Source organism: Lissotriton helveticus, chromosome 5_1 (genome assembly GCF_964261635.1).
Source record: "Lissotriton helveticus chromosome 5_1, aLisHel1.1, whole genome shotgun sequence".
Classification (NCBI taxonomy): domain Eukaryota; kingdom Metazoa; phylum Chordata; class Amphibia; order Caudata; family Salamandridae; genus Lissotriton; species Lissotriton helveticus.
In genome coordinates, this window is record NC_136065.1 from 1,730,647,339 (window position 1) to 1,730,672,358 (window position 25,020).

General features: G+C 44.8%; 1 protein-coding gene across 7 annotated transcripts in view; it reads left to right on the plus strand.

Moving 5' to 3' along the window:
- LOC144753804 (uncharacterized) overlaps positions 1 to 25,020 on the plus strand; it is a 2,685,544-nt gene that overhangs the window by 58,218 nt on the left and 2,602,306 nt on the right. For 5 of the 7 annotated variants that reach the window (XR_013594537.1, XR_013594539.1, XM_078641375.1 and 2 more), the window contains exon 2: positions 9,830 to 9,901. Coding sequence is in view for 3 of the 7 variants with exons in the window: in XM_078641375.1 (XP_078497501.1) it covers positions 9,830 to 9,901 (72 nt within the window). In the remaining 4 variants the exon portion in view is untranslated. Of the gene's footprint in view, positions 1 to 9,829; positions 9,902 to 25,020 lie in introns of those variants that run through there. The other 2 variants (XM_078641379.1, XM_078641378.1) reach the window with 1 other exon arrangement.

Sequence of the window (25,020 nt, forward strand, 5' to 3'; positions counted from 1 at the left end):
GATTTTGACTAACTTGACAGTGGAGCTTCAGGCTACGAGGCTTGTTTCGCTCCAAAATCGGATGGTGCTCGACATCATCCTAGAGGACCGAGGAGGAGCATGCCGCATGATCGGCAGTTCCTGCTGTGTATATATTCCAGATTCTGCTCCAACTATACATTTGGCCATACAGAAATTACACCGCTTAGCTGCAGAAGTCCATGCGGACACTGGGACCTGGTCTTTGACCGGGTGGTTCTGGGACCTTCTCTCTACTTGGGGTTGGAAGATTTTTATGTTCCTAGCTGGAGCACTTGGAGTAGTCTTCGTTTGTTGTCTGTGCCTTCATTGCGGGCCAGTATGTTGCTCTTTCTGTGCTGCCAAACTCACTTCTTCACTGACCATATCACGACAGGCTAAAATTGAAAAACAATTAGTGCAGAAGGAGGTCGCAGACCTCATGTAAATAGATGAAGGAGTATTTTTAGATTAGATAATCCAGTATATTGTAGTATATATTGGCTAAATCACGCCAAAAGGGCGGTCTGAAGGAATATAAAGTTTATACTATATAATGTTGTCGTAATGTATCCAATATATATATCACTGCTACTTCGATAGAACCCCTATGTAAATACACTCAACCCATGTAGATTCTTAGAAGCGGGCCTGAACTGAACGAACGCCATCTTGGTTTCATTTCCTGAGGCCTCTTTCGTTAATTGATAAACACGTGGCATGCTGCTGATAGAAATGCTTGAAAGGTCGGTCTGAGCTATGAACAGACCATTGATTCTAACTTAGGAGACTCAAGGTCACATCTGCCTTTCTTGTAGGATGAGCACATTCTTGCAGGCGCCATGCTTATACTCCCGTGCACCAGAATGGACAGGAGGCACCTTCACTGACCTACCCTGGAATAACTTGAGCTGAGTTTCGAATCATTTAGTTGTGCCTTATATGGGTTTTCCTGTTAGTTTCTCATGAACTGGTACTTTTCCATGTACGGGGTTTCTGTGAGGTATGCCGAAAGTATATATGCACTGTTTTGAATGTAATCCAGTAGTCTCCTCTGCACACCTTTGAGAGCTGTGGCGAGAGGGAGGCTCCCCTATTTAGGGTGCTTTTTCAAAATAAACGATTGAACCGTCTCCATTGCCGGCTGACTTATTCTTTGTAACTATTGTATATGAGCTATTGGTAAGTATAGCTCTATGGTATATTTTTAGTACTTCAATACATTGTCATCATGGTTGGATTACACGTGAGTCAACAAAAGGTACTGCTTAGCACAACACTTTGTGTGCTTTCAAAGGCGTATTTTCTTTATTGCTGCATAAGTGCAACTTTAGCTGCATTAGTGCGACTTATTATTGTTGCCAGTTGTTTTCACATAGCTCGCAGCTCAAACCATAAACAGAATGTACTTACTTCTAGTCACTGTCTCCAATACATTAGTGCATTAGAGGAACGTGGTTATGAGTGAAAAGGTCTTACCTAAGGTTGACGACTGTTAAAAATGCAGAGGCACTTTAGTCCCAATGCTTTTGCATAGTTTTTTAACTGATAGGCTCACCCACCCAGGTTGTAGACCATTTTCATCCAGAGAAATGTTGGAATTGAAGATAGTGAAACATTTGCCATAGGCGGCACCTTCTGGAGTGTTCCATCAGATTCATGTGAGGAAGTTATGTTTCTGTTTTTTACGTCTACTTAGGAGAACCTTTATGTGATTGATACAAATTTAAATGATCAGAGGTTCCTACAGGACAATGAAACAATTAACCTGATAAAATCGTTGCCCATAGAGATTAATACATGCAGCAAGGGGGAAGGCTTTAAGACTAGGAGTAACCGGGAAGCTGGGACCAAAGAAATAAATGGTAAAACCAACTCCCTGTTATGTAGGAGGGTAATGGGCAATGCCTTTTTGAGTGAGGCGACAATGAATGAGAATAAAGAAACCTGCAGTTTGATGTTCTGGAACGTGGCTGGTTTAAAACAGAAAATCACTAATCCATCGTGGGAAAGTGTCATAAATAGTCTGGATGTCTTGGCCTTACAAGAAACTTGGACTGTTGACCCCATACATTTAAATGGATATAAAACCTACTTCACACCGGCAGTGGGGGGCGCACATGGGAGAGCAAAAGGCGGTCTAATCACGTACCTTTTCCAATCAACTTACATGTGAACAGGTACGCTTTGATTCAAAATGCAGCTTCTATCAGAAAATGGTAATAGATACCAGGAGGGGAGCTAGTGTCATTATTATAAATTTTTATAATAACATTCCGAGTAATGCGATCCGCGGCACCTTAAAACTGCTAAGTGATGATTTACAATATGAAATAGACAGTAAGGAAAAGGAATTAACGATTTTGTGGGGGGGGATTTTAATTGTTCACTTTGTAAAAAGGGTCAAAAAGGCATTTGTGGTTTAATGTTAGAGCAGGACATTAACCTCACACATTTTGATCATACCCTGATTGGGGATTTATTAAACAATATATTATTTAATTATGACTTGGGATATGCAAATGAAATTGCTCAAACATCAACTCCCTTTGTCCCGACCTTTATTGGTAGGGGAGCATTGACTACTATGGACTTCAGTATCTGCTCGAATAGCTATGGTCATAGGATAAGCAGGCTCAGGATTCTTGATTCACCAATGAGTGATCACCTCCCACAAATATTGGAGATTGATAACCCATTTGGGGTGAACTACAACGAATTACCCCCAATTCAACCAGTGTCGGACGTGACGCTGGGGAGACAAAATGGGTACACACTTAAGAGGAGCAAGCTGGTCCCTGAGAAATTTTTAGGCAATCTGGAGAAAAAGTGTACAGATAGCTTTAGGATTTGCCTGGACGAGCACTCTGAGTCTGAACAGATAATAGAACACTTTAAGATTATAGCAACCACCATTAAGGAGAGCCTGAGGGTGGAATAAAAAAATCGGGCTAAAAACAGTAGAAGATGGTTTGATAATACATGTACAAAGGCACTTACTGAGCTCAAATATGCCATCCATCAGGTTCCCCGAGATTCTGTATTAATAAGAGGGTTAAGAAAAATATATAACATGGCACTGAGAAATAGGAAAAATGCCATAAAGAGGGAGGCCTGGGAAGACTTATGTGCTGCCTCACAGTCTAAGGATCCATCTGCATTCTGGAAGGTGGTAAATGCCCCCTTTCTTTATGATAACACCAAAGCACACATGGAAATTGCGATTACTGAAGATGACTGGGTTGCCCATTTTTCTACTCTTTACATGCGCTTAGAGGAAACTCCCAAAATAGGACCTAATTTAATGCATGATAAAGGGGGAGAGGCCCAAAAATTGGTGGTAACATTGCCTGAGGTTTTGATGAGCTTGAAAGCAACAAAGGGTGGAAAGGCGGCAGGACCAGATGGGATCCCAGCAGATCTGTATAAAGCAAATAGTGATATCTGGGGCCCCATGCTGGTACAGCTTTTTATTGCAGCACTAGCGAGGGGTTTAAGTCCCTCATGGTTTACCTCGATTATTGTTCCAATTTATAAAAAGGGGGATAGGCAAAACTGTGCATGTTATAGGCCAATATCCCTGTTAGATTTGTCTATAAAGATTCTGGGAAGAGTCATTTTAGCCAAACTTCAAAACTGGGCAGAGGATACTGGGATAATTAGTGACCTGCAGTTTGGATAGCATAGGGCATAGGAACAATCGAACTGGGTCTAAATGTATTTATTATCCAGAAAAAATATATAAGGGTAAAGGGGGAACGCCTATATCTTACGTTTGTCGATCTCACATTGGCTTTTGATTGTGTGTCACTTAATAAATTATGGGAACTATTACAAAGGTTGGGCATGGAAGACCCCATTATTTGCTTCCTGAGGGAATTGTACTCAGGGGCCAGAGCTACTGTGCGTTACGGAAAAGGAGGTGAATGTACGAGATCATTTGGGATTGAACGTGGGGTACGTCAGGGGTGCGCTTTGGCACCATTTTTATTTTTGATCTATATAAACGGGCTCGAGCACCGTCTGCTGCAAGAGTGTAGGGATATGCCCATGATTGGTAAAAGATCTATCCCTGCACTCTTGTATGCAGACGATGTGGTCCTAATGGCTCGCACCCCCTTGGCCCTATAATACTTGATAACATCCTTCAACAAGTTCATGCTCAGTTTGGATTTAAAAATCAACTGTAATAAAACCTTTTCCATGAACTGTGGGTCACGAATAAGGAAGCAAATGAAAACTATGTGTATAAATATTATTCCCCTGGAAATCACTTCCACCTTCCCCTATCTGGGTATCTTGTTCCATGAGACTGGCTCCTGGACAAGTGCTATAAAGGCTAGAACTCTTTTGTTCTCGAAAACAACAATGGCCCTAAGGAGCTTTATAAAAAAGCTGGGAAAGAAGCCAATAAGGGAAATTTTAACTATATATAATGCAACATGTGTATCAGTGCCTTTATATGGATCGGGACTCTGGGGGTATACAAATGTAAAATCACTCCAATTAGTAGAAAATAAGTTTATGAGGCACATTCTGTCCATACCTGAAAGTATTGCGACTTACATTTGCCATGCGGAATTGGGGCAACCGTACATATCGGATATAATTAGAACACAGCCCATCCTACTGTGACACAGGGTATGGACTACAAACGAGTGTGCCGTAAACCGGGCCATTTTGCGGGATGTGTTAAAACAGGAAAATGTGAGTGGTTTTAAATGGTTAAACTATGTCAAAACTTTCTTGACAGAAATTGACTGTCAACAATACTATGAGGACCCACTCAAAATGACAAATATACCTAGAAAGTTGTTAAAAAAACTGTGTATGGAACACCTCAGGGAAAAAAGAATGCTAGAGGAAGTAAAGAAAAAGACGGTCTCCTCGCACCAGCTGATATTAACTGGAGATAAATTACAGCCATATCTAACCCTGTCTATGTCTAATTATGACAGATTTCTCCTTACACGTTTTAGATTAAATATTGTTTTTAGACTTTTTACTTTCCCGCAAATGAACTCTTGGCCGAAAGAATTGTGTATGTGCCCATGTGATGAATTATCCCCTCAATCTGATATCCATGTATTATTTTTCTGTAAATTTTATACTTTACCCCGTAGGAAATTCACTATCCCTATCCTCAAGGAAATTAATTTAAATAGATGTCGCCCAGTGTTTTTAGAACTGCAAAGAATGGATACTGTTGTAATTGTTGCGATAGTCTCAGAATTTTTAAAACATGTTTTTAAATTACAATAAACAATTGGTATGGATGATTTTTAAAAGGTTTTTAAGGGAAAATGGTTCCTTTCTCCCCTGTGATAAAAAATTATTATAATATTTCATTGTAAATGATATTTTAATTCTGTGACTTTTATGGTTATTGTTCTTTTTAACCGAATAAAGTACTTTTTGAATTTGAATTTACGTCTACTTTGATGTTTGTAGGGAAGTCTGAGAAAGCAAAAGTGCTGTTGCCACCTACATCTCTAATTTTCAAAATTGTGTGAACGTGGGTGGGTTCCATGATTGGCAGCTGGCCACAGCATATATACTTCAGCAATCTTCCCTGCAAACGTCTACCATTTTTTAGGATCTCTGATTCCTTTGTTATTGCCTTTATTTGTACTTTTCCTGTTGTGTGCTGTAGACCCATTCACGCACATCGGATATCGTTTTAACAATGTGGAATCCCAGGGCCTGATGGTAGGACCTTGGCCATTTTTTCATCTGGGTTCGACATTTGCTGAGAATCCTATGAACAAAAAAGTAGTGGGATCTATGCAAGCCACACTACCCTAGATATGCATGGCTCTAGTTTTTAAGAATGACTGGGGGATCATTGAGTTTATTTATCACAAATACAGTAGATTTCACCCATTGCAAACTTTAAAAATTGGTTTTGGGAAACATTTTTGTAAGATATTATGTTAATGGTTGAGAGGGGGTGAAAGCAACAAACACAATCTTTGTCAAGGTGAATCACGAAGTCACTAAATTAACCTGTGCTTAACCATCTGGTACCTGGGCACAAAAGCAGTCAGACTTAACTTGGAGGCACTGCATAAAATATTTCATGCAGCACACATACAGTAATTACATGAAAACAAAAACAAGAAGACATTTTGAAGAAATGGTTTTCCCGGTAGGAGTCGTGTCCATCGGAGCCACTGAACGGAGTTGTGGCGCAGATTTCTACTTTCAGACTTTGTCAACTTTTTGGAAGTCAAAATTTTCCAGCAGCACCAAGCTATAGGATGTTGCTGAGGAAGGTTCTGAGAGGCTGTTTACATTTGCTCGGTGGTTGCTCTAAGCAGGATTTCATGCTGTGTAGAAAACGTAGGAGAAGCCTCTACAAGGTCAGGCCAACTGGCGATATACCTCAAGCAGACTGGTGATCAGGTAGATCCCAGTCTCCTGTCAGTTCCCAGGCCACTTTTTCGGTGAAAATGTTTCTAAGACAGTCCCAACCTTTAGGGTAAGTCGGGAGCATCTCTTTAATATGACAACCAAGGGTTCAGGATTGGAGGGGCATTTGCTCCAGCAGAGGCTAGATGCAGGGTTCAAGATCTCTGGAGCCTATTATGTCCCTGTTGCTCATATAGGAGCAAAACCAACTAACCTTGGTGTCGCTCTGGTAGTCTTGTGTTCAAGCAGCAATGCAGGCTTCAAGCAGCAGGGCAGTGCTCTGGAGAGCAAGGCAGGCCTCAAACAGCAGGACTGTTCTCTGGCAGCTGTAGGGCAGTCCTTTGAGGTACAAAGCAGGCCTCAGGCAGCCGGGCAGTCCTCTGAGAATCCAGGGCAGTCCTTCTGAAATACTCCACAGTTGCTGAAGTGTCCTGAAGAATTGGTCTGAGGGTCTAATATTTATACCTGGTTCCAGACTTTGAATTGGAAGAATCTTTTTGGCTACTCCCACATCTGGTTCTGGAAATGTCCAGTCTTCCTCTTTGAAGGCTCCAAGAAGTCTAGGATCACAAAAGATTAATGTTTGTTTTCTTTATATGTGCAAGCCCCTCTTAACTGCAAGTAGCGGCTCCTTCTTTATACAGTATGCCAGGATGGCCCATTCTGCCTACTCCTAAGCCCTGTTATCTCACTGTCTGGGAGTAACCCGCAAAGCCTAACAGCAGGGTTGTTTGTCACAGAGGATACTGTCTGCAGGCCCCAAATGGTTAGGACGAGAAAATGGAAACATTCTAAAAGTTTCATTTTTAGAATTGCGACTTAAAATCAGACTTCAACATTAAAGAGGATTTAAAAAAACAGCCTTTGAGACCAAACATGATGTTTCGACCTGTTCCCAATCAAAGTTGTACTTCTGTAATGTAATCCAATATTATCATCTGATATAAAATAGGCTAGCCGCACAGCTCTGAAAAACAAATGTAGGAGTTATTTGCTACCAGGATATGTAAAACTTTAAAAAAAAAAAAGCATGTCCCACTTTTTAAAGACAATGCACCTTACCCTGTGGGTTGATTAGGCCTTATCTTAGTGGTGACTGTAATGTATTATAAAGGAGAGTTTAGGCTTGGTAAAAGGTTTATTTTAAAAGTCAATAACTGGTAACTGAACAGACAACCAGACTCAGGACGCACAGCCTTCAGCTTCTAAATTAAACAAAATCAACACTATTAGTCTGAACGAAACAATAGTGCCTAGTACAGCTCAGACTAATAGTGTTGATTCTATTTATTTGGAAGCTTGTGGTCCTGAAGGATGGGCGTACTGGTTTTGGTTAACTTTCTTGTTACCAGCTATTGACTTTTGGATTTACAAGTGTGTTCTGGGCAGATTATGTACCAGGGTTGCAGACCACGAAACATTGATTATTCCTGTGGACTAAAGTGTGACTTTTGTTTATTCTATGTTTATTTTCTTGAGTGCATTCTATCATTCATATCATTTGTAAAAGGTTTATTCTGCCAGGTCGAAATGGCTGTTTAAAACTACATACTAGCTGCAATGGCAGGCCTTAGACATGTTTATAGTGTTACTTTAGTGTGTGGCCCAATGAGTACAGCAGACCCACTAGCTGCATTTAATTTACAGGTCTTTGGTAGATGCAGTACCATATACTGGGGACTTATAAGTAAATTAAATATGCCAAATAGGTGTAAGGCAATTGTAGCATGTTTTAAAAAGAAAGCTCAAGAACGTTAGCACTGTTTAGCAGGGGTAAAGTGCACAGCGATCTAATGCCAACAAAACCAAAATTTAGAAGACCAGAGAGGTGAGGACAAATGGTTTGAGGGAAGACCATTCCAAGGATGTCTAGTCTTAGCGCTTTTGGATTCCTTTTATGAGCCAGTGGCCTTAAAAACTACATAACAACGTCTCAATCACTTTACATTATGGGTAATTTGGAGTTCAATAGTAACTCCATCTCTAAACTTAGATTTTGGATACATTTCATAAAGACATAGCTCTAGTTCATACCAAATTACTTTTTATTTGAATTGTCTTTTTCAAGTTATACATGGTTGGTACACAAAAACAAAAAAACATAAGCCATAGCTTGGTTATTGTCTCTGTGTTGCAAGATTGTAAACAAACTACATACTGTACGTATCTCTGCAACATAAAGTGTTTGGGGGACATGTTAGAATACGAGTTTTGTAAATTGGTATTCTGTGAAAAGTTAAATATGTAAAGCTTATTGTGCATTTTTCTTTTTGCCATTACATTTAATCAATCAGTATTTGTAAAGCCCAGCTAATCACCAGATAGGGCATGCAGGCGCTCGCAGGCCCCGAAGGCTGATTCGAACAGCCAGGTCGTGAGGTCCATTCGTAATTCCGAAAGTAAGGTGATGGTTCGGAGATGCGTGGGAGGCTTTTCCAGGTCTTTGCTGTGATGTGGGAGAAGGAGCATCCTCCACGTCTGCTTCAGTAGATGCGGGGAGTATGAGCAAGTAAAAGGGAGGTGGAGCGTAGTCTTGTTGATGGTTGGTGGAAGTTCAGACGGTGGTTAAGGTAGGATGGCCCTGGGTTGGGTAGAGCCTTGTGTGAGTGGGTCAGCAGCTTCAATTGGCATCTTTTCTGTACGGGGAGCCAGTGGAGTTTACTGAGGTGGGGTGTGTTGTGGGTTTGTAGGGGGCGACATTCACTATCTTCCGATTTTAAAATGTATTCTGTGGGAGATGAAACCCCCTTGAGCAACCTACCCTATTCGAAAGCAGGCAAAAACCATACAAATAATCCTCACCATTTAGAAAAGTGCAATTGCAGTTGTGGGAAACAGTTTTACTACCTTGTCTGTTTCTGAGAAGCAGGTATTCTGAAAACAGCAAATCTCTTTATTAATGGAATGTTTTCCATTCCATTTTGCAAAATATGGCTAGGTTTAAAGGACTTTTCAGTGTAAATCTCAAACTCTGGGTGTCTTTTTTACAACCACACCATGTATGCAAATTTGGCATGGATAACTTTAGTATTAAAAAGTTATTAAATCTTAAATGCAAGTCCAGAAATGCACTCAGCACTTACATTGCAGGTCGGAGTTTATGATTTTTTGAAAAGTGATTTCATGAGAAGAAATAGTATTAAATGTATGTATGTTTTCCTTATGGTTCCCAAATCATTTACCCAATTTAGTATTCCCATAGAATCTGTTTTGTTTTATAACTTATTCAGCTCATGTGAATTAATCCTATCTCCAATAATATTTATTTTATAAACAAATTTAGTTTTTTTCTACTTGTGCAGAAGCAGTACACTCGACACTATGCCAGTAGAGACAATAAGCATTACAGTGATATGGCAGGTGGAAAGCATTTGGTTTGCGTCACCTATCTGCAATAATGCAATATTATTTTTTCTCATAGTGATTTTAGTGGGAACAGCATTTCTGCACTTCATAAACGATCATGGCTAACATATTCATGGGCAGAGATTTTGTAAGTAAATTGAAAGTGTTTCTTGCAATATAAACATATTGTTTTAATGTTGTGCATTCATATTTAAGACTTATTTTCATTTTATTTATTTAGCATTATATTGACTGAGAATTGCATCTTTATTTGCCTCATGTGTGATCTTGTTGTAATTCCGACTATTCAGGAACAACAACAAATATAAAATTGTGTTGAGCAGAGGAGACAAAAAGTTTACCCGCAGATGTTATTTAACATTCCACACCAGGTTCCAGTTTTTCTTTCTAACAGTATCAGTGGTCCTGCCTGTCGTTAATCACAACTGTTGCCATCATGGTTCAAACAGCTTATTCCCACAATGCATATTTTCTAGTGCCTGTTTGTAGACTACAGTTTCAAATCTGATACACCTCTTAATTTTCACCCATTCACTGCAACACAAACGCAGGGTAACATTTATTTGTTAGACAATTTCCCTTGGGGTCTCCTGGCCCTTACCTGCACCAGCATGGATAGTCTAATCAGAGTCTCTGATAGCGTCTCTCTTGCGGGCACCGTGGCTGCCTCTGGTGAGTATCACACATGCAGCTCTGCATGGAGTGTGGCTGGGTGGCTCAGCACTCCTCTGATGTCGCAGTAAGTTTGCTTTGATCTTCCCTATCAGTGTGGGGGGAATTTCGTCAGCTTCTATTTCCGACCTGGTGATCTGCACATGTCACCACAGCAGCTTCTCCTTGTGAGAATGGCATCAACCAGGCTACGTTTCTTGTCTTGTTCTCGTTACCTGCTCCTCACTCGATTGGTGGCCAAATCGACACTATGATACAAGTAATCCCTTGTGAGCTTGTGTATTGACTATCTTAAAGGTAAATAGTGGGAGTCATTGGAAAATAATGTTTTCACTGATTAAGAATGAATTGTTTGTCCGATTAGAGTACAAAGTTCATTTATAAAGCACACCGGTACTCAACCAGAATGTCCCGGTGCTAATGGTCCCTATCTATCCTGTGTACACCCCCCGCTGCAGAAGAAAAGAACAGGTTTTAAGCAGAATATTAAAACGAATAGGTCAGTTGCAGAATAACTAGCTTTTAAGCAGCTTCTTGAAAATGCCAAGGTCTGTCACAGTCCGAGGGACACCGGAAGAAGGTTGCAGGTTAGGGCTCCCAGACACCTAAAATAACTACCTCCAAACCGGTCGCGGTGTATTCTAGAGACGGAGGCAAGACCCACTGAGGATAACCTCAAAGTTCTCACTGGCGCATATTGGGTAACAATCCTTCTGAGATAACCTGTGCCACTGCCTTGCAGGGCCTTGAAAAATAACACCAGCGTCTTAAACCTAATCCTCTTTTTTTACTGGCAGCCAGTGTAGTGCCTTGAAGTGTGAGGATATATGAGTCCTGGGCTTAAGCATAAGTACCATTCTAGCAGCAGCATTTTGGGCCACCTGCAAACGATTGAGAAGGCATCGGGGAAGGCCTAGGTACAGAACATAAACATAATCTAGTCTATAAGTGACCAACGCCTGAAACACAGTTTTCCTGTAATCTGATGATAGAAGGGGAAGACATTTCCTCAACATGTGCATGATATATTGTCAATCTTTGTTTTGTGAGAAGCAATTCCTAGTTTATGGAGCTTCCAAATAGTTCTGATTGTTAATTCAAATGATTTGGAAGGGGATAACTCTTTCAATTGAATCTTTTAGGGACTTGCGTGTGGTTGCAGTCCAGTGTGCATGAGAAGAAATTGCTCTGAATGAATCTTCAATGAGCTCTACAGCTATCCACTTTAGTGAATAACCCGTTTGATTCAATTTATCACTAATTAGACAAACAATTACTATCTGTAAAAACATTATTTTAAAATGACTCCCTGTAGGAGGCTGGCTTAGCATATTGCGCTCACTTATGTATGTGTAGCACCCTGCACTAAACCAGACAACTTTTAAGGTGATTTTAGTGGTCTTAGACAACCTTAGAAAGCTCTCTAAGTGGTAGCTGTGGAGAGCAGCGTCCTCTTAGTCCAGAAGGAGCGTAAAGCAGCTTGTTTTACCAGTACTTAATCTTATGGTATAGCTTAAGTGAAAAAGAACCACACAGTGTACTTATAACAAATGTTTTTATTATAAGCACTCCCTAACACACTACAATATCTCCTACCCGTAGATATAACCACAATACACACAATACTTTGATCATAGAACATGTAGGTAGGACAAATACACAGTGGTCCTCAGGGGCTGACCAAACCATTCACTGAAATAGTGGAATGCGAACTATAACTTAAGTAGAGAATGGAACCAGAAGATGTAGAAGAGCCAGGGACCCAAGCAACCACCCAAGGTGAGTATCTAGGAACCCAACAGAGGTCATGTGCAGAGTGAGGACACAGTCACGTACTCAATTCAACTCGATGGTTAAGTCGCTGTTGCAGTTTTAAAGAAAAAGAACCCTTCCCAGCGGACCCTGAAGGGGCCTTGTGGAAGATGGAATGTTGGAGAGTCACCCTACCCGTGGATACACCAGGAACCAGGATACATACTTCAGCGAAGCCAGTTGGATAGGTGCGAAGTGACGGCGGAAATCGTCGTAGACCACAACGGAGGACTTCAGCATAGATGCTGCTTGTGAGGAAGGTGAAAGAGTCTGGTGGAACCCACATGTTGATTCAAGATGAGAGGTACCTGCAAGCAGTGTGGAAAGACTCTGCCACTCAGGAGTGACCAGGAGGCATTGAGGACAAATGACCACCAATGTCAGAGATGCAAAAGAGTTGACAGTGCGCTTGAAGTTGCAGCTCTGCAGACCAGGCGACGCAGTAGAAGACCAGGAACCGTTCACAAACTGTCCCACGTCCAATTTCAAGGGCCATGGGTCAGTGTCTGGCAGGGGCACCAACAAGCCTTGGCAATGGCAACCAATGTAGTAGTCGAAAAAGGTGCAGTATCGGGACCCGCAAGGTCCAAGTGACTCACCACGAGTAGGTAAGTCAGAACCGGCCTGAGCAAGTAGGGAAGAATACTGGAGCCAAAGAAGACCCTTGAGAGAACCCACAAGTCGGAGGCTCAGGAGTCGCAAGAGGACCTTGAGCAGCTCACAAAAGGATGAAGGCCCATGGTGCAAAGGATGTGGTGCAGGTGAAGATCTTTCACTGCAGGAGATGCTTGAGGCTGGAGCTTCTTGGAGCCCGAAAACCTCTGGAGAGAGAGTCAAAAAGCCTTGGCAACGGCAAGTCGACACAGTGCACAGGGGCATTGCACAATGGGTTCCGACGAGGGATACTGGCTTCAAACTTGCTATGAAGACAGTGCAGGGCTCGGGGGAGTTGCAGAACCACACCTGTGCTGCTGAAACGTTTTAGAGTCCGTAGGAGCACAGACAAAGCAGGGGAGTGACTCCTTCACTCCAAGGGAGATTCCTTCGGGTGTCTTGAATGTCCACAGGACTTGTAAAGAACATGTATGGAGCACAGGCACAGACTTTGAAGAAGACTGGCAGGACAGTTAGATCAAGAGCAGCAGGAGTCATCCCAGTTGCAGTCTCGGTCCCCAAGGCGAAGTCCATGGAGCCTGGACGGTTGAAGTTGAAGTGGTTTCGGATCTGAATCTTGTCTCACGACAAATCTATGTACCCACCCACAGGTTTAGCCCTTAAGTACCCTAAGGAGAGGGTTGACATTATTCAGTGGTCCCTCCCAGAGGAGGGGCTGGACAGTGGGGAGGATTTTCCCATGTCCTTTGTCCAGTTTCACACTAGAGCGGGAGCCAACACCTCCCTGGACTGGTATCAACTGGAGTATGCAAGAAGGGCACCAAATTTGCCCTTCAAAGCAGTCTTGTGACGCTGGCAAGCACCACCATCCTGTCCCAATACACTAAGTCCTGTCCGGGGATGGTCACACCTCCCTGTGACAAGAAACCTGTTTTCCTGCCTTCCATGCTTGAGCCTGCCTCAGCAGCAGGATGGCAGAATTGTGTCTCTGGTTAGCCATAGGTTTGCTGTCTTGGTCTATGTTAGAACTGGCTATTTCTGGTAGGCTAAGGCTGACGCCAAAGCCAGGCAGAAACCACCATTCTAGTCAGGGCGAGGGAGTCACACGCCAAGATAACCCCTGCTCACTCCCTTGGTAGCTTGGCACGAGCAGTGAGGCTAAACTCGGAGGCAATGTGTAAAGCATTTGCATCAGCACACAGCAGCAACAACATCCTAGGCACACCACAAAAGGAACTCCACACAAGGTTATATTAAAATAACTTTTGTATTGTCAAAACACATCAGATAGAAATCACACATGTACATTGTGCCAACTGGCACGGGCAATATTTATAAGGGATTATTTACAAGACAGGGCCACATGGCCCACTGTCAGAATCAACACTTTTGGAAATAGTAATACTGTCAGAAATTAGAATAAAAGAATATAAAATAACAGTTATAAATCACATCCAGTAACTACTGGGAACAGGTAAGTACCACCTACGCAACCCTAAACACCTTAGGAGAATGTCACGCAGGGGACCAGGACCTTACTAGGACCACCTGTATTAGAAAGAACAACCACCTAAGAATAAAATACATTTAGGGGTATAAACAAGAACACAATACCTATGATGCATAAATATACATTCAGAGGAGTAGTAAAGGGAAACACATGATGCATAAACCTACACATTCAGCGGTGTTAAGAACAAAGCACATGATGCATCACAAACACATTCAGAGGTGCAGCGCTAGGAGACACATGACGCCTAAAACATTCAGAGGTGCAGCGCAGGGAAAGAAAGACACAACTCAATAGCGCAAAGACACAAGATGCCTAAAACATTCAGAGGTACAAGGAAAACCACACAATTGCGCAAAACCTACATAAGCCACGACCTGTGGCAGTCCCTAGGCCAACTGGCCTTGTTGGGGCTAGGACGCCCTGTGTCCCAATGTCAGAGGCCTAAACGGTGCAGGTGCCCACTACTTGCTGGGCACCTGGGAACATCCCAAGACCTAAACGGTGCAGCTGCCCCCTAATTGCTGGGCAGCTGGGAATCACAAACTGCAACAGGGTCCTCACTGACCCTTAGGCGCAAACTGCGCAACTGCTGGAGCCACACAGGCTCTGTCACTAAACACTGCACAGAACCTTGGAGCCACACAGGCTCTGGGACTACCCATAGTCAATTGCTGGAGCCACACAGGCTCTAAAACAAAATAGGCTCCATGGAGCCCTCACACTCTGAAACAACTGGGCCACCAATGGGCTCTCTAAACAAACATGCCCCCAGACGCTGTGCCTACACAGGCACCGACCTGCGCCCCCATGGGGCTTCTCAGGGCTCTATCACAAATCTTGCCCCCTCGTTGGAGTCCCTCTCTGGGGGACTCGAAATCTCACAACTGCCCAGGAGCCTCTCAGGGCTCTAAAACCATTAACAATGCCCCCGGGGCCCTCGTGGGCCAAACAAGAATGCGGTGGGGCGGCCCACTGCCATCTGGGGCCGCCCTGACTCGAGTGCCTCAAACCGGCACCGCACGAAGCTTCCCCCTGGCCCGACAACACTCACCGGGCTGCTCCATGTGCTCTCGCCGGTCTTCGGTGCGGCGGGGGCGGACTCGGCGGCATCTGAGGAGCTCCTGCTCCTCACGGACTCTCCTTGCTTTGCCCGGTCCCCCGTCTCGGGACCGGGACTCAGTGTGGAGCCAGCAAGGCTCCCGGCGGCAGTCTCTCTTCTCTCTGCGGCGGGGGCAGGCACCGGCAATGTGCCTCGGGCCCCCTCCGCCTCTCCTCCTCAGCTCCTCCGGGGCCCCCTCCATGCGGCCAGCATTTTGGGTCTCCCTCTCCACTCGGGAGACCGGCAACGAACCAGCAACAGGCTTCCCCCGGGCAGGGAGGAAGCGGAAGTGACCGCCTCGAGGCCCCGCCCGCGTCACCAAGGAATCTGCCTGTCTTCCTGTCCCACAGGGCCGCCAATGGCAGCGCGGCCCTGGGCAGGGAGGCGGGCACAGCGCCCCCTCACACGATCTCCGGGCCGGCGGCGGTGATTTCCACTCGAGGCACAACGTGAGGGGTGAGCACCCTCGATAATAGCAATAAAAGCGCTACTAAGCGCAAAAAATAAAGCGCACTCAGCGCTATAAATGAAATGCAGCGCTCTCAGGCGCTATAAGCAGGAAAAAGGTCTCTTGAAGGAAAATGCAGCTTCTCCATGCTGCCAATGGTCCCAGAGCTTCCAAGGGGCAAAGCCAAATCCCCCCATCAGCCCAAGCAAGGCAGAGGGGTCCCCCAGGAGTCCAGGAAGGTCCATCAGGTGTCATGGGGCTGGGCAGGGCCCAGGGATTCCCCTGAGCCCAAGCAGCAGCACGCCCCTGGCAGATTCAAGTCCAAAAACAAGAACATTTTGGAAGGGGACGCAGCCCCTTCTTATACACAGAAAAGTCTTTGAAGTCTTTGTGCAGGCAGTGTTAGAACCAGCTAGAACTGGTTATAGGGAAGTCCTTTCAGTATCAGGGACAGAGGTGACAGTCGCCCAGCGGGGAGGTGGAGCCAGCATTGTGGCAGGCAGGCACAGCCTCATTCACTATCAGGTGCTATCTCCACCCACTTCCTTGGCAGCAGATGCTGCCTTTCATCCACAGGCTGACTCAGACAATCTCCTGGGGCTCTACAGCCCCTGTCACCCTCAAACCAGACAGTCAATCCACAAGCAGGCCCAGGCACTCTGGGCCAGGCTCACCAGCCAATCACACGCCAGGCACAAATTACACAAATATGCCAACTTCTCAAAGTGGCACTTCTTGACTAGACACAACCATGCCGCATACACCATTACGCAGCATTCAATCTCACGAGTTCGCACATATCAAACTCGACCCTGCACTCCCCACACATCAGGAACTACCATGGGCATACATATTCCCCATTCATTCCTATGGGAGGGCAGGTCACTCACCATACATACACAGAGAGCACACGCACTTTACACTGTACCACAGTGAAAAAGTGCGCAGAGGCCTAAAATCACTACCACCAGGGTCCAGAAACAGGCTAGGAAAAAGCAAAAAGTTTCGGGGTGAACCTGCCAAAAGGGCCAGGTCCAACAGTCTAGAAGACTGGTACCGGGAGCACTGAAGGCCTCCCGGAGGAGCTTTACAGATAGGATTTGATTCCAACATGTTTGATAGCAACACAGCAGGTTTTTTGCAGCAAGTTGAGAGATAGCCACTGCGTGATGAAGCAGGCCACTCTTAATCATAATGGCTGATGCACTTACAACCTGGAAGAATGGATCCCGAAGGTTGTAGGGGTGTCTTGCTCAATCACGGGCACAGTCTATATCGTTATGACTGATGCAGTTACAACCCGGGCGAGTGGACGGCAAAGTTTGTAGGGAAGTCCTGCTCATGCACAGGCACCGTCCCACTTATAACCGAGCAGCCTGCCTTCAGGATTGAAAGGCATGCCTTAGGGGTGACTTGTAAGGTTTAAGTATAGTGACCTCAGATATAAGGAAGTTTATATCTGTTGCAAGTGGTGCTAGCACAAGCTAACACAGGCTGCAATAGCAGGCCTGTAGTCTCAGTTTGGGCGGTCTCCCTTGGGTGGCATCATACATGCGTCAGCACATGGTGGGTCCCTGGTGTATTATGCCCTGAGTCCATTAGTACCATATACTAGGGACTTAAAGGGGTACATCAGTAGCCAATCTGGGGCATACCCAAATACTCACCATGTCTAATTTAGGGAAGACGAAAACAAAGAACAGGGGAGACCCTACTCACTAGGAACCAGGTATTTTATAGATAGAAACAACTGTAGTGAAGGCAGGGCCCTGCTTGCGCTCATTGCTATGTTAGCATAGGCTTATTAGAAGTTCAAACGACATTTTACCTTTTTGCTGCTTCTGCACACGATACTGCATGTAACTGTTGTTATAAGTTAGGCTGCGTGAATATCTTCACATGAGAATGGCTTGTTTTCAACATCCCTAGACTTACATCGTGACCTTTGTCTGCACAGTGAGTGCAGAAGCCTCCAAGGTTATCTTAACAATGTTAGATGTTAGTCGGACTGATCGGCCCACGCTCTAGACGCAACATTCACGCAGCTGCAGCTAACTGAAATTCTAGCGCCTTTAATACTGCACTGCATGCATAATTAAAACACTTGGAGAAAGTTTCCAGAGAGAGAGCGCTTTTGCAGATCCTGATGTGATTCATCGCTACTAATATTGGAGGTATGGAGTTCCCCATTCATGCCTAAGAGACCTTCTATTATTATAAAACCCCTCCTTAGCAAGGGAGGGTGGTACACAAGGCACTATAGGACCTGTTTCCACTATCATTATAATATGATTTCTCCCTTTGTGTTTTATGGAATTGTAACAATGCTGATCGTATTATTTTTAATCATATGCCTGCTTATGTTAGCAAAAATACTGCATCTTAGAGCACATCGTTAAAATAACATGTTAAACTTTTCGTGTCTCTATTTACTCACGTTGTGGACTGGTATGAGAAAAACAAACGAAAGAGTGATTTTGATTCCCACCATTCCTGAGAGTAACCTAAATCGCATGTTCTGGGTTGTCTAATTATTGGTACCTTTGCTATAGGACAAAGAGCTAATTGAGACACTGATGATAGTCGGTTAGGGGTTCTAGGTACTGAGGTGAGTTTTTTGGTCCACCACAATTCACTGAGGTCCTGGGCATCTGTGCACAGTTCTGTATATGAGCAGAATCCCCGCAACATGGCGCACCACCTAATGATGCAGTCTTATTTTGAGACTCTCGAGTAGTGCTTATAACAGTCCATGACACCCTCACTACTGTTTCCGGTTGACGGTGGTGACGGATTAACCTACCTATGTTTACATAGGTTTATTCAAGCTTGATATTTTAAAAAAGGTTCTTACTTTGAATTACTCCCCATTTGTTCTACAATTAATTTGCATTGTATTTCCTCTACTGTGTCCTCATGGCTGACGTTGATCTCCCACCGCATAGTAGGGTGGCTGTCGGCAATAATTTCCATATGGTACTAACAGACAGCTGACCGCCTTCCTCGAGACGAACAGATCCCTCGACCCCTCGCAGTCCGGCTTCAGAGCCAACCACAGCACCGAGCCCGCCCTCATCGCAGCCACCGACGACATCCGGACCCTGCTCGACAAGGGGGAAACAGTGGCCCTCATCCTCCTGGACCTCTCCGCTGCGTTCGACACGGTCTACCACTGCACCCTAGTCCAGCGCCTCAGCAACATCGCTATCCAAGAGAAGGCACTGGAGTGGATCATCTCGTTCCTCGCCGGAAGAACACAAAGAGTGCGCCTCCCCCCGTTTCGCTCCGAGGCCACCAAAGTCATCTGCGGCGTCCCACAAGAATCTTCACTCAGCCCCACCCTCTTCAACATCTACATGAAACCTCTCGCAGCCATCGCACGCCAGCACAACCTCAACATCATCTCTTACGCCGACGACACCCAGCTGATCCTCTCCCTCACCAGAGACCCCGACACAGCCAGAACCTGCCTACACGAAGGGATGAAAGACGTCGCCGAGTGGATGAAGGACAGCCGCCTGAAACTGAACTCGGACAAGACGGAAGTCCTCATCCTGGGATCTTCGCCCTCCACCTGGGACGACTCCTGGTGGCCCCCAGCCCTGGGCACCGCACCCAAGCCAACCGACCACGCACGCAACCTGGGCTTCATCCTGGACCCCTCCCTCTCGATGACCAGACAAGTCAACGCCGTCTCCTCATCGTGCTTCAACACCCTGCGTATGCTTTGCAAGATCTTCCGCTGGATCCCGACCGAGACCAGGAAGACTGTCAACCAGGCACTCGTCACCAGCCGACTGGACTACGGAAACGCCCTCTATGCCGGAACCACAGCCAAGCTACAGAAAAGACTCCAGCACATCCAGAACGCCTCCGCCCGACTCATCCTGGATGTCCCCCGACGCAGCCACATCTCCAGCCACCTAAGGAACCTGCACTGGCTCCCCGTCGACAAGAGGATCACGTTCCGGCTCCTCACCCACGCACACAAGTCTCTCCACGACCTGGGCCCCAAGTACCTCAACGACCGCCTGACCTTCTACACGCCCACCCGCCAGCTACGGTCCACCAGCCTCGCCCTCGCAGCCGTACCACGCATCCGAAGAGCCACCACCGGAGGAAGATCCTTCTCTTACCTGGCTGCCAAGACTTGGAACTCCCTCCCCATCCACCTTCGGCTCACCCAGGACCATCTCGCCTTCAGGAAACAACTCAAGACCTGGCTGTTCGAGCAGTAGCATACCCCTCCCCCCAAGCGCCTTGAGACCCTCCCGGGTGAGTAGTGCGCTATACAAATGGCATGATTGATTGATTGGTCACCTTGGAAGACATGGTGGTTGTTTTTGTTGTGAGAGTTGAAGCGACGTACCCGTTTAAACTCTTGTACTCATGGTTTACCTTTCCTGCTGTTAATGCGGGTACTGGTACGTTTCACATTTATACTCCCACTGCTGTGCCTATAGATTACACACCATATAGGAGACTCGATGGTGGCCACGCAACCGGAACCGCATGCCTATCCATGGTGGCAACGCTACCATGGAAAGGCACTTCTCCGCAATCATCATAATATGGATGCCGGTGTCTTGCAGACACCGCCACCATATTATTCACGTTTGCGGCGGAAAAGCGGCGGACCCCCCACCATCCTAATATGGCGGGGGGGTCTTTTAGGTATGGATGGAGGGCCGATCGCCGGTCCGGCATGGGCGATCCGCCTGCTATTCTAATGGGCCCCTAAGTGTCCAGAGTGAGCATGGAACCTAAAAAAAAGTAGTGACACATTAGTGACATGTACATGTGATTTCCAACATGTGTAAAGTCCAGTTTTGCCAGCTCCTATTATTCAATAAGGATGCTGTTGAAATCATTCATTTTCCCTAAATGTTCGACTTAACACATGTTGGAAACTGAATGTACATGTCACTACTGTTTTTTAGGTTCCATGCTCACTGGGGACACTTAGGGCCAGATGTAGGTGTCCAAATACCGGTCGGAAACGGCCGAAAATACCGATTTTCGGCCGTTTCCGACCGGTATTTGGACATTGGTATGTAGGGGTCTGAAAAACCTACAGATTCGGTAATTTTACCGAATCAGTAATTTTACCGAATCGGTAAAATTACAGAATCGGTAAATTTACCGATTCTGTAAATGTTACCGATTTCGGTAAAATTACCGATCGGTAAAAATACCAAATCTGTAATTTGCTATGTAGGTAGCACTGTTAACAGTGCTATAGGCCATTCAGGATTCGGTATTTACCATGTAATACTATTACATGGTAAATAACGAATTCCTGTGTACATGCACATCTGTGCATGTACACCTGTGCCATGTGGCACACAGACATGCCCTAAGGGCATGTCTGTGTGCCACATGGCACACAAGCCTGAAATAGGGGTGCAACAGGGTGTCTAGGTGACACCCTGTCCCCCTTGTAAAATCGGTAAATTTACTGATTTGGTTATTACCGAATCTGTATTTGCTATGGAATCCTATGGGCTTCAAGGCTTCAATTTTTACTGATTTTTTTACCTACTTAGCAATTACCGAATAGTAAATACCGAATCGGTAAAATTTGGTATTTACCATTCGGTAATTTGCTATTACCTACATTTAGGCCTAGATCACAGTTTTTTTTATAACCTGTAAAAGTGTATTCAGACTTTTATAAATACTTATCATTCATTATTGAGATGTTTAAGGTCATTTCTCCTTTGGACACCAGTGTAGTGTAGTTCCTATTATCCCAATAGGCTCTGCACATTGGAATAATATCTTCAATAGTATAGACGTAGGACTGTGGTTAACTAGGTCTTCTACTGACGATATTAGACTTAAAGTTATGTGTGCCAGCTAGCTCAGAGTTCACTAGAAACTTTCTCGAATAGGCAAGGAGGAGTTTAACCTCCCTGGATAGACAAGAAGGGATTTAGTTTCTGACAACCATAGAACATGACAACTTTGCTCTCCCCTAATCAAGAGTATATCTCTAGAGTCGTGTGAAAAAAACTATTTTACTCAGTCAGTACGTGCATTCTTAGTTTCACCAGGTTGTAGAGAAATAAGAGATGGGCGTGGTTCAATAAAAGATGTTATTTATTGATCAGTCTCTTTTCTCATGCAATACTTATAGTTAAGTAAAGTGCATACAGTAAAAACAGAATTATAAAATAATACTGTAAAAGCATTTATATGGTTTCTTAGCCATATGATACTTAAAATGGATAAAAGATATACATACATATATACATTGACTAATCGTACTCAACTGGTGCTTCTAACTACGCCTACCACGGTGTACCTGACCTAAGCCTAATACTTGGGAGGGAGTAAGTAAGTAGCAGTTTAAGTTGAGTTTGTTTTGCCAAGAATCTGACTCAAGAATTCTCTGTAAGGGGTTAGTCAGTTCAGTACCTGGGATTTAGAAGGCTGGAGGGTTGGTATCTCTGTCTCAGGACTCGATATCCCAGTTACCCGCGAGGGCGGCTGGAAACGCCGGAGGCTGGATTTCTCGGCAGGAGAAAAGGCAGCGTCTCTCTCAGCGCGTCAAAAGGGAGGGGCAGCGTCCGTGGGCTTTTCTGCATCAGCTGGGCTCTCCGGCAAGTAGCGCTGCTCCAAGCTCGTCACCACCGCGTCTCTGCTTAGGGCAGCGTTGGTATATTTATACCTGAAAGGTGCCGAGTTTGACGTAAGGATGGACATAAGGACGTCAGTAAGAATGTCATAAGGACTGGTCGTTCTTACATTCTTTGCAGGAGTTCTCGAGCGAAATCAAAACAATAGCTGCGGGGGATTTCCCAGGTCTGCTGGAAGTTTGATTTGTTTTGAGAACTCGGTGTGCTTTCTAGGGGGCAGGAGGGATAGTGCTTGCTTAATGTGACAGCATGCGCTATGACCTAATCTGAAAACGGGTTTCTGTGCCGGTGTATGGACATTAGTGAATTAATAACCGGACAAGGGTCAGAAATAGGAGTATCAATATAGGTACCTAGATAAACACACTACACCAGTGCAACCCATAGACATTGCGATTGCACATATGAGTACTACATCCCTTGTTAATATTTATTCCACAGGAACCACTGTTTCTGTCTATAATTTAGGTAAGAAATACAGAGACTGGATTCCTGATTAGCAGGATCCCAGTCAGACTTGTCAGAAAAACATATAAACACCAGGGGAAAAGTGGGGGTAACCATGCTGAAGGATCCTACCTTCCTACTCTCCCTCGTTAGCCATTTCCCTTCCGGATTGACACCACAGCAGGGTTCTCTGCACGGCAGCTCCCTCTGGCATAAGCAGTAGCTGACTTACACACTGCACTCAGGCGACTACCTGATCGACTCTGCAAAGTTCACGGCAGACCCACGTCAGATTTACACACCACACACTGGCAACGGCTAAATCAGCATGGCAGACTTTATGGGGACGTCCTCTGACATACGGGGTCACCGTCTTACACACTGTATACCAGCAATGGGACAATTGGCAATGCAAACTTCACTGTGGCCTCATTTTGCATATGTGGTCGCTATTTTTCTCTCTGCACATGGGCAACAGCCCGATCAGCATGGCAGTGATGATGACCATGGCTAACTTCGTTTGCAGCCCCACTGGCTTACAGGGTCGCTGAACCTACACACAGGCAACGACCAGATTAGTGCAGAAGCCGTTTCCTCATGCCTTGAGACCCCTTTATTCCATTTCCAGACACCAAATGTGATTTAGAGTCTGAGTCTTTGAAGTTTGTGTAGGTGTCTGCTTCCCTTTTGAAGTGTCCCATCCTCTGTGGTGCATTTCTCCAGAAAGCAGTATTTCTCAGTAGGTGCAACGTTGATAGCCGACACATAGCCCATGGGAGTGACTAGACCTTCCAATCTTGATGTCAGACACAGTGATGTGTACATCGAACGTTTACCCCAGGGGCATCAGCCCTTCTCTAAATGAATCCCTTATCAGCCCCATCTCCTTCCTGAGATGTTCCCATGCCCCCTTCCTGCGATCTGTCGCTAAAGCAAAGAACACCCTTTGAGGTGTGCAGGAGAGTCTGGCTCTCCTTCCTCCGTTGTGTGTTCCACCCAGCTCACATGAATGAAGCAATCCACAAATCTGTTTTGAGGATGCCACTACCTCCTCTTGCTCCTTCAGTTAGCCCTGGACCTCTCAAAATGGAACTCAGAATCGTCCATTAATTGTACCATCCACTGGCATACATACACCCAGCACATGCACACAACACACAGACAGTGCATCACACTACATACTAACTTGTAAGCCAAGAGTGAGTTTAGCACACAGCAGCAGAACTTTACATGAGTTAGCCTATAGGCCTCACTCCAGTAACAGAGGTAAAAATAATCTGTTCACTACTACTGATTACTACATGGTATGCTGTCACCACTACTCCCATTGCTTAACTCCTGTCAAAGGCAGTCTTTCACCACTATAAGGGTAGTTTGTTTATTTTAATTTTATTTTATTTATACATTTTGTATTTGTTGTAACATATATTAGTATCAATATGTGAAGTACATGGGTCACTGTATGTCTATACATTGTGTACGTTCTTTTGATATTCATAACAGGTTACATATTGCGGTAACAGGCATGAGTATGCAATTAATTGTTCACACACAGAAATGTTGTCTGTATACTTCTGTTCATCACATTAAGGATTACATATTTATTTCTCAGAACAACCCTGTCTCTTTCCAGTCTCCATTCATCCATGACATATCTATTCCAGGTGTAATGGCTATCTTGCCTGGTTATTAAGCGTGATGTCAACTAGGTGCGACAAGAGATATGTTTGGAGAGGGGGCCCATATATCTCTGGGGCGCGAAGCTAGCGGGAGTAACTTAGCGTAAGTAAGAGTTTGATCCTGTCATAATATCATGTCTCTGACCCAGTCCCTAAACTTAGGTGCTCTCCCACGTCCCCATCCAAATGCAAGTCTCCTTTTGGCTAGTAAGAGCCCCAGAGAGACAAAGCATCTATATCCAGCTTCAACATTTGCTGTATATCCTAATAGGCCAATTATAGGTGTCATTTTAATAGATGGTCAGGTCATCTGTTCTAGC